Source organism: Phalacrocorax carbo, chromosome 1 (assembly GCF_963921805.1).
Source record: "Phalacrocorax carbo chromosome 1, bPhaCar2.1, whole genome shotgun sequence".
Classification (NCBI taxonomy): domain Eukaryota; kingdom Metazoa; phylum Chordata; class Aves; order Suliformes; family Phalacrocoracidae; genus Phalacrocorax; species Phalacrocorax carbo.
The window spans coordinates 117,525,210-117,536,024 of record NC_087513.1 but is presented as its reverse complement, the minus strand read 5'-3'; the positions used below and the strand labels follow the sequence as shown (position 1 = coordinate 117,536,024).

Below are 10,815 nucleotides of genomic sequence, written 5' to 3'. Positions count from 1 at the left end.
AGAAATACTGGCAAGTCAGGAAAACGACTTTAATCCAATACTTGTTATCCTCTTCCACAGGTTTTAAATCACTCTCTTTGCTCCCTACTTTGAGCAAATACACCCTTATTGTTTTCCTAGTCCTGCTATGACCTTCTGGGAATGTTTTCATCGTGTAAAGCAACCTGCAGTTCCCTACTTTATAAATCTCATTCATTCCAGGTGTTAACACTGGCTAATTCTCTGCTTTAGAAAGGAAATCATGTTTGTTTTTTTGAATAGTCTGCTGGGAAGAGGAATATTTGCATTTAAAATATTTTTTTCCATTTCATAAATTGTCTTGAGTTTTCTTCCCAGCGGGCAACAGAAGACTGTTTATATAAGTGAAGAGGGAAGCTTACTTTCCCATTACTTCCACAAAAGTACGATTAACAGCGATAACTATGCTAATTATTGCACTAACTTTACTTGGAATGCACCTTACTGGCTGGAGAGGTAATGCATTTGGGTAATAATTAACTCCTTTTTTCCTCAATTACCTTTTATTAGGAGAGCAGAAGGTGTCAAAGTAAAACAGCTGCATATCTTCCAAGAAAAGCCTGTGTTTTCCGAAGGAATTCAAGTGGAGGTGCTTTATTAAGAGAACTAGGCAGGACAAACATTAACATGGCAAGTTCAGCTGTTCAGTTACTTGGCTTCTCTCTAAGCCTGCTCGGCCTAATTGGGACGTTAATTGCCACTATTCTTCCACACTGGTGGCGAACGGCACACGTAGGCACCAATATTATAACAGCTGTAGCTTATATGAAAGGGCTTTGGATGGAGTGCGTCTGGCACAGCACCGGCATCTACCAGTGCCAAGTCCACCACTCCCAGCTGGCGCTGCCCCGTGACCTCCAAGCCGCCCGTGCCATGATGGTAATTTCCTGCGTCCTTTCTGTGCTGGCATGCGTGATTGCTGTCATCGGTATGAAGTGCACGCAGTGTGCCAAGGGGACTTCTGCCAAAGCCTCCATCGCAGTCTCCGGGGGGATCATTTTCATCCTGGCTGGTCTCGTTTGCCTGGTACCTGTTTCCTGGACCACTAACAACGTAGTTACAGATTTCTACAACCCCATGCTCCCCACCGGGATGAAGTATGAGATAGGTCAAGCTCTTTACCTTGGCTTCGTCTCTGCATCTTTGACAATCCTCGGCGGCACTCTGCTGTGCACATCAAGCCAGTGTCGCAGGAACGAGACACCTTACCAGACGCAGCCCAGCAGCGTAAGAAGGACTGCTCCCTCCTATAGACCACCAACTGTCTACAAGGGAAACCATGGTTCTTCCCTGACATCTGCTTCCCATAGCGGCTACAGATTAAATGACTATGTGTGAGTTCCCCAAGATTTGCCTGCGGGACACAGCTGCTTTATAATTTCTGTGCATGGCATGAAACAAAGCTAAGATGACTTTTACTTTATAAGGGATATGATTCAAAGTTTACCATTGTTCCTGTCCTCTTTTCCTTTCTTTCCGGAGAAAGAAAGAATGCGAACACAAAACTGCTTGCTGCAAAACCTGGAAAATAAACACAAAGGGGGCTGTGATATTCCAGAGATGGCACATACCTGCCTACTTTCAATTCGAGTTTTGCAAGCAGGCAGTTCAAGGGCAGTTTTCCTAAAAGTAATGGTTTGGTTTGTAGTTTCTCTCCCACGACGAGCGCTGAAGCGGAACTCGCCACAACCTGTTATTTGAACAGTGTTCCAACAAAAGACGCCGTTTTGCCTAAAACGGAGAACTTCATCGTGATAGACAGTGATTTTCAGCAGTGATTGCCTGCTAACTTTCTCATTTCCATAATGCATGGACGTTTCGTTATGACAAAGGTATTAGTTTTGCTTTGACTTAACTTTTGTTTGTGTTTTTATTGTCCCTTGAAATTTAATTTCAATAGCATTATGACAGATGTATTTGACGGTATGTTATAGCCAATATTTTATATTACACTACAATGTTTTGACCTTTTAAAAATAAAATTTTAGCACATTTTTGAAACAAAACAATGCATCATAATGGAAGCAAACCATTTCAGTGGATCAGAATTGGGTTTTTAGAAATGTCAGTAAGACAAAATCCTAGACATTTGATGTTAAATTTTTATCAAAAAATTAAAAAGAAAAAATAAATTTCAGAATTTGTCACAGAATGGGCTTTTAGCTATTTGGCAGATTTAGCATTCTGTGCAATCCATGCATTACATAGATCAGAAAAATTGTTTCTATAATTCAATCCCCAAATACCATGTGATGGAAAGTATTCATTTCTTAGGCTCAGTCCTGGTGTTTCTTGCCTGTGCACCTGACTGAAGGTGCATTAGGGTTAGTAAGAATACTTCCATCTAGTCCATTTGGGAAACTTCCATTCTTTCAGGCTTCGGTGCACAAGGCAGCCTCCGTACCAGCAGAGGTTACACTCACAGACTATAACCATTGCTGGTCAGGAGGAGTATAAAATCAAGACATTTGCTTCTAAAATTCTTGCAAAATGCAATCATTCCACAGCGTGTTCAAGCAATTAAAAAACAAATTAATGAATAAAGAATCCCAGCCCTCTCCATTTCATGTTACAGTGAAGTCCAGTGCAACTTATACTATGGTACAAAACCATCACAAAAAATGAAAGTACTAGACTCCTGTTAACCCCAGAAAGCTAGAAGTCTCTCTGGAGCAACATATGGACCCATACACTGACACCTAATAGGGTTAAAACAGAAAAAAACTTCAAAGAACTGTGAGGCATCTATACTTGGTGTACTTCATTTGGCAAAAAGCCATTCTCAATTATGTTATCAGCTGGTAGCACTTCCAGAGCTGGGAGCCTTTCAATATTTCCCCTGGCTTTACTCCAAACCTTCCTTTCCATGGCTGATCACCTGGACATTTTTTGATGTTGATTTGAATTATGACAGTATGGATTTCAGCACTGGTGCAAGTTATCACCATTATTGTTTTTAAAAAACAAAATGGCATTTCTAAGCAATTTGCTTAGAAAAGGGTCTGGGACGAGGCTTTGGTGATTGATCAGTAACAACTGATCAAAATAAATCGTGCTTTATTAACTGTAGCTATTACTTACGATGTGAAAAAAAATGTATAGGAACTTCACTGATGCTGCAAACGTCTTAATAACAGAGTTTGAGATGCAAGGAATGGACAGAAACTGTTTTGACAATGGCTTCTTAGAGAATGTGGAGTCAAACTGTTCATAGTCCATTACGGATTTTCGGAGATGCCTTTTTAGGATGAAAGGCAGCCTAATGAACGTGGTCAGTTAGGTAGGGTTTTCTCTGTAATTATGTTGCAATAGATCTAGCCAAGTGATTACAATATCAACTTTGAGCAAGGGCTTTGGACAGCCATGAATACTGGAACACAAGTCCAAGTGCAGGAAACGGGCTTGTGCCTCATTGGGTAGCGTGTTTGCTATACACTGATAAATTAATTCACTTGCCAAGATGCTTGTGCCGTGGGAATATTTATGTGTAGTGCTATTCTTACTGCACAAATTCCCAGCCAAGTAGGATACGTGACAGTAGTAGGACCGATTTATAAAGTCCTGGCAAAAATACCTGGAAGTGCTCTCATTTCAATAGAGTGAAATGGTTTGTTTCGCAGGGGGCTGTGAACCAGTGGTTCTCGTTCCATGCTAAAAGTGACATAAATTTCTGCTTCCTTTTTTTTTAAACTGCCATTTGAAACAAAAAGTCATATCCATTCTAGCAGCCTTAGAGGTCTGGTTGCAACCACCCCAGGCTGACATAGGTGATGATAACGCGAGCTCCTCCCCTGCTGCCATGCAGATGGGTGGCCAGACCTCGCTCTCTGCTTGCGTGCAGCCTGCCCTGGCAGTTGTGCACACAATGGGGCATTGCTCTGAGACCTTAGCCAAGAAGCAAATCCCCACCGCTCTTCCTCTGCTGAGTAATCCCTTGCTCACCAGTGGCATCGATAAGTGACAGAGTGTCAAGGAAAGTGGATGAGCTTCCTGGACCACCAAGCTTCTGTTTATGGGAACGTGCTGTTTGGGCAGCTATAACTCAGCAGCAGGAGAACAGGGCAGGGCAATGGACTCGGGCTGCCACCATGACAGATTCTGCCTGTGTGCTGAGTTTTTGCAGAGTCCTGCGAAGACAGATCTTTTAATAGTTGGATTTTTTAGATAAGTACAGCCTGCTTTTTGTCTCCAGCTGACTACTGCTGAAATGCCATCCTGGCCTCCTGGTGGAGGCACTGCAGGGGACTCTGATGACCAGCACCAATGGATGGGGGGATCCAGGGTGGGCAGAAATTTCTTTTAGCAGTGCAGGCATTGTTCATGACTGTAATTGTGGTTGAACTATGTTTTAATCAACTTTAGTGTGACATTCCTGGAGGAGCAGGGGTGGGAGACTTGGCAGGGAAGCTTATGTGGAGGAGGGGATTTGGCAGCAAAAGGATATTGCAGTTAGATCTGCAACATCAGGGAGAGAGTGGGGACTCTGCTGCAGGATCAGGTAGAGGTGGAGGCGGCTGAGGTAGAGACGGAGGCTGGCCCAGAGAAGCCGGCAGCTTCTGAGGCTGAGACAAGCTCTTTCAAAGATGCGTCTAACCAGGACCATCTTGTGGGCATGGGACGAGGTCAAGAATGCTGTTTCACATGTTGGCATCCTCTCTTGGGGCTGGTGGACTATCTATTCTCCAGTCATCTTAGATTTTGCCATCTAAAACATGGCAGGCCTTGATATTACCCCACAGAATACACCAAAAGTGTAACTCTGACTCAGGGCATCACAACCAACCAAATACAAATCAAAAGAAATGAAGAAAACACTTCAGTTACCTCTAATACTGCTGCTAGAAAGTGGCTAATAGACCAAAGGAAGAAAATGTGCCATTCTGTTATTACTGAGCCTGTGGGATGAAAATTAACTCCCTTGCAAAACAGTATCGCACCAACTTCATCTGCAGGAAAGGAACCTGACCAACAGGATGTGAGAAGAGACTGGGCTAATGACATGAAGGCTTGGTTGGAGGTGGGCATAGAGGTAGACCAAGGCCTTCCTCAGGTGCAAAGCAGGTGGGTAGAAAAAGTGATCTACCTTTGGGCTTGAAGTACAGAAATTCATCAATTTTAGGCCCCAAAGAAACTATTATGTTCAAGTGTGCCATTCTGCACAGCAAAAGTCAAAACACTGTGGTGCTAGAGAAATACATAATCCGTCAGCGAGTTTTAATGCTGCTCGGACTGGAAGTCATCAGCTAGATCTAAATTTGGTAGATTGCAGGTAGGATACAGCAAGAGTGCTCATGTCCCTGCAGACCTGAAACACAGGTTTCAACCATGGCTTATGCTGAGCTTCCACCATGATCCATGAGTTGATTTAGCAATTCACTGCGACTTAAGTGGTGAGATCCCATTTCCCACCCCTCTGTTGCTGCCCCAGTTCCCAGCCACCACTTTGCGCTTTGGTCCTATCTGTAGACTGGTTTAACTCCTTGAAAAGACAGAAAACAACTACATCAGTGAATGGGATAATTTTCTGGCACTGAAGGTAGCTAACCTAGCTAGTGGAAAGATGTGAGGAGAGCCACAAAAGGGATGCCTGGGAGGGCAGGAGGAGTGGGAAAGGAGGAGTAAGGACTGGAGTAAGTGAGCAAGGATTTCCACTTTTGGCAGCAGGGAGTCGGTTGAGCAGCTGAAGGGCACAGCTGCCCAAAACCCAGTGCCTGCAATGCACTGTGCTCTTTACTGTCACAAAACCAGACAAAGCCACTGGGCAGACAGAGGCTTTCTGGGTCGTGAACTGGTTGGTATTTTTGTTCTGCTTTTTCCACAATGTCTAGTGCAAGTACCGGGTTGAGGTAACTAATAAACGACGGCAAAACTTAATTTCTTCAAGAAATATGTCTGAGTTTACTAATAAGATGAGGAAATTAACTAAATTCAGTAATTAGAAGTTCTTCTGATCTAAGACAAAAGTTATCAGACCATTCCTACAATTAGCTGGTAACTAAGGTTTTTCACATTAGTGTACTAAGATTAATGGCAATTCTGTGTCCACCTGTAAATATCTACTGTTAATTTTACTTTGCCATCACAAGATGGTTTGTGTGTGTAAGAAAGATAGGCAAGGGTAAGGTGTTCTATGAGGTCCTCCTGGACCTCTAAAGAGCTGAAAGCTTATTTTTCTCCCTAACTGATCTACTAAAAGACATTATCTCTTCCTTTCATGCCTTGATCTGCTGTGCAGCATAAAAGAAAGAGATGTTCTTTTTTAACTTGTTTTCTTAAGACATTAGTATAGCTTAGCCCACGTGTTTTGATCATCCACATTTCATATTCTTACCAGTAAATGGGCACCTGGTCATGTTGATTCCCAGGCTAATTTGTATCCTTTCCTGTTCTTCTGCCCATGACATCAGAAGACATGTCTGAACCTAGTGAGGCTTGATCCTGACCAAGCATAAATCAGAGAAGCTCAGCTGAAGTCATGTTATCCCTCTTTCTCCCCCTCTCCCTTGCTCCCAGGCAGTAGATCCGGAAGAGGTGTCCCCCTTCGTTGAGAAATCTGTCAGTTTATAAGACAGTTTTCTGTAAACTTAAACATATGAATGGACTTAAAATGCTCCACAGAGAAGAAAGGCAAGATATACTGACCTCCCTCTTTTTTCCTTTGAAGAAGGCTTCCTGGGGGAAAAGGTTGTTAATTTTATTTTATGCTTTAATCATGAGGAAAATCCATTCATTTCATTAGCTCACACCTAAAATATCTTTGGTAAGCAAACTGTTAGAAAGTAGAGTGAATAAAAAGAGTGAATCAATGTGCAGATTTGAGCTGTTAAGAGCATATGTACATACTTCATATATGTGTGTGCAGATATACAGAATGGTGAAATTCTGGCTCCATTGACTTTAGTGAGGTCAGAATTTCACCCATAAGCTTATTATTATTGTCAATACTTCCAAGTCTATTATAGGGCTTTTAACTAAAAGGCCTCTGGAGCAAAGAGACTCAAAGTCATGCGAGTTTTGCCCCTGTAAGAGAGATGACAAGGGAAGACTTGCAATGGCCATTTCACAAAGTGTTTCATATTGAACAGAGCAGTTGCATCTGGTGGCATGTACGCGTGAGTCCTCCCTTCCACTCCAGTCAAGGACAATCAATTTTATTTTTAAAATGTCATAATCGCTGGTATTGATCAATGCTCCCTAATGGGGGTGCTCTTGAATCCATACTGGCTTGGGCTACTGCCACTTCCCTGGCAATTCAGGCTCAATTAGGCTGCCTTGCTAATGCATGTCAGCTTCATTTAATTGCTCTCAGGCCTGCAGTGTGAGAAAAGGGCAAGCTGACAGAGTAATCCCACACTTCTACTTCGCAGTGAGCTGCCTATTTGTTTTATTTGTTCACATTTTAAAGGGCTAAGCACTTGTTATATGGAAAACACAGGAGAGCAAAAGTCAAGAAGTATTAATAAGCCTTGGAAAACAGAGTCAGAACTCAATTGCCTGTGCAAGGAATTGCTGATGTTTTCAGTACTTTGAAAAAAAGGTGGATTTTGTAGCTGATGAGGGTGCTGAGTAGCATTTGTCTCATGGAAACTTCAGTAAAAACTGGGCGGAAGCAAGTGTCTTCTAACAACTACCTCCTAGGGAAAACAACCTGTATATTTGTTGGTTGGCTGAAGATAACGTGGCAGAAGTAACCTCTCAAGGAAGCTGGTAATGAGCTGGGGACCATCGGGTTATGGTTTCTTTCACAATATTTAACATTAATGTTAACAAATGTTAATAAATGAGGAGATGGGGGAAGAGAGGGATGGCAGCAAGCCAGCAGAAGGGAAATAGCCATTAAACGCCTAAGATCTCCATTTCCCACAGCAGAGAAGTTGTGAACTGAAACAAAGAAATCACCTGTGAGTACCAAAGTGCCTGGCTGCAGACAGAAGCTCTCAGGCCTTTGCATCTAGATCTGAAACTAAATACCAGAGGAACTAAAACAGAGGTATGAAAGAAGTGAGGGAAAAGACCTCCTCTGTGCCCCCTTTATAGTTGGCCTATATGTGCCTGGCCACCTTCCCACCTCCTGCCTAAAGGTTAGGTTTGCTGAAGGAATAAAGACGACAGGGTAACGCTTGGAAGGTGGAGTGGACTCATTGCCATGAGTCCTGGATTGTCAGCTCCGAAACGGGAGGTATATCTTGGGAGTCAGACCTGCACCCAACCGTAAGAGGCAGGCTAAGGTTGCATTTTATTTTTGTTTCTTTCTAACTTTGTTACTGCAAGCAGTGGATGCTACTAATCAAATTTCTGCCTGATATTTGGGGGAAGGGAGGCAAGGTGCATCCAATAGATTTTGGGTGCCTTGATTCCTTGGAGCCAGTGGCTCTGCGTAAGTGACAGGGTAGTCTGTGCTCCCACTGTGGGCTGGAATAAACTGCAGGATTCAGCCAAGCTGATATTGCCTTTCTGCTGCTAGCTAGGTGCTTTGGAGAAAGCACTGTCCTCAACATCACACCTGTAATCCTGTCTTCTGGAAGAGGTAAATGGCAGCATCGCATCTCCAAATCTCTGCAGCGCTGCTGTATTTACCTGCTGAGCTGTCCCCTGTGCCGTGTCTAACAGGACTATAGTAGGAGAGCATTAAAAAGACAAAATGAAAATAAACTCACTCCAATAATGGGGATGAAGTGGTTTTTTGCTTCTGTCTTTCTGTTTTTCATTGATTTCTTAAGTTTTTGATTTCCTAGCCATGACGGGCCTCTCCCTTGTTCCCGGATTCCTCCACTCCAGACTCTCCACATTGCTTAGTTTATGAGGTTACTTCCCTTCTAGTTTTAAACTTGCTGAGGGCAGTGCACATGACTCAATTTATAGCAAAGAAAACTGAAACCACCCAAGACAGGCAGCGGAAAAGAAAGATGGGGGCTTCAGTCTGAGATTTTAGTTTAACTGGGCTGAAAAAATTCCAATACCCCAACAATGACATACAATTATTGGTGCATGAAGACTATCAGAAGTTGAAAGTGCTTAGAGAGGCCACCTAAAAGTGCTCTGTGGTTCCTTACTGTTATCTTTGAATAAAACTCTCTGATCACTACACAAGGGAATAGGTTTATCTGATACAGCTAGCTCTCACTTGTATTCCTCTTTTACAAGTTATTCTATTAGAGCTATCTTGTATAGCATTTTTAAAGAAGACAAGAACAGTGCTGTTTATTTTTCGTACATTTTAACTGTGATGTTCTTGCTCAGCCAGCCTGGTGATCTGGCAAGCATTTAAGGCCCAATTCTACAACATTATGGCTGACAGGATTTTGGCCAGAGCCAAATGGAAAATACCAAAACTATTAATTTTTGCTTTTTATGCCCAGTTGTTCTGCTTTTTAATTGCCTAACACATGAATCTGTTGTTTTCCTCTGCCCAGTTGTTCTGTTTTTTAATTGCCTAACATATGAATCTGTTGTTTTCCTCTGCTTTTTATTCTGTCAGTAACCCAGCGTTTTCACTATTCTTTCCACATTGAACACTTAACTAAAAAAGAGCACCCACAAACATTCAAAAAATTCTCCAAAGCTGTTTTATGGGTTTGTTTCATGTTCTTTTATACACATATTTATATATTTACTTATTTGTATGTAGGAATTTTACCAGCTTTAGTTTTCACATTTCCATAGGCCCTATTTATGCCTATGGATGCTTTACACAATTTCCTGAAATTGATCACTATGTACTCTTATATACCAGTTTATGAAATATATATGTTATGGGTATGGACTGCAAATTATTTTTATTTTACGGGTTACTAAAGACAGGCCTCTTTAGACGTTTAGACGTAGAAAATGCAAATCCAGATGCTGCACTCACCCCACCCCAGATTTTCTTCACCCACACTTGTTTTGAGTATGTTTGAGATTTAAAAGTTACATTACAGAGCTATTTCAATATAACAAAGCAAAGAGAAAATTCATAACTCCAGTAACATGATCACTGGATATGGGCCACTTGCCAGAAACACTGAGGCCAGTAGTGTACAATTCAAACTTAACTACAATTGGTTATTAGCATAATAAATATACACACATGTACCTGGTGAAATCCCTCTGAAACTAGGAGTGGCACTGAAAATGCTGTCCACTTGTTAAAACACTCTATTTTACAGTAAGAACAGCATGGTCCGGAGCAGGGAAGAAGTGTCTCATAATTCATTATGCGTGACCAAATCAGCAACCCTTTGAACAGCAGCTGTTGGTTGGTACAGAGGGAAATCTGCTCCCGTTCAGAGTCAGAGGACATCCCGTCCTGCCCGCAATGCCCCTGGCTAGAGAGAGCGCTCCCCTTGCACCTCCTCCAGCCGCAGGTGGGTGCCATATGGTAAGAACTGCCACCTGAAGCCAGCAGCCCTTTCCTTGTGCAGGGCTTTGACAAAGGAGCGTTGCAGTAAGGGCTCCAACTTCCACCCTCTGTGAAAGCCAGACGTGGCAAAATGCTGAGAATTATGACAGACATGAGCATATTGGAAAAGCCTCTTCCTAAACGAATCCCAACTTCACCATTATGCCTACAAACTACAGCATGTTCTTGAAGGGTCTCGGCAACACAAGGGAAAGGTACCGGCTGCTCGCTGCAATGGGACCGGTGCCACGCAAGCCAGAGTCATCTCCTCGGTCCTTGCCTCAGTAATGAAACCCAAAGACAATGAGCCTGCTGTTTAGGCTTGCTGGGGTCTTAAAAGGAATCATGCTAAATGAAAAAGAAAAGCTCAGTATGTTTCTGGGTATGTATGTATGGTGCTTTGTGTTTTCCTTACA

General features: G+C 42.6%; 1 protein-coding gene across 1 annotated transcript; it reads left to right on the top strand.

Annotated features, from left to right (window-relative positions):
• Positions 1–605: 605 nt before the first annotated feature.
• CLDN14 (claudin 14) lies at positions 606–1,981 on the top strand. Its single transcript, XM_009511117.2, has one exon. It carries the CDS (start codon positions 646–648, stop codon positions 1,354–1,356), a length of 711 nt encoding a protein of 236 aa, XP_009509412.2. The 5' UTR covers positions 606–645; the 3' UTR covers positions 1,357–1,981.
• The last annotated feature ends 8,834 nt before the right edge of the window (positions 1,982–10,815 follow it).

What these genes read in the sequence shown, in the direction of transcription:
- CLDN14 (XM_009511117.2), top strand. Translation starts at nt 646, where the DNA reads ATGGCAAGTTCAGCTGTTCAGTTACTTGGCTTCTCTCTAAGCCTGCTC.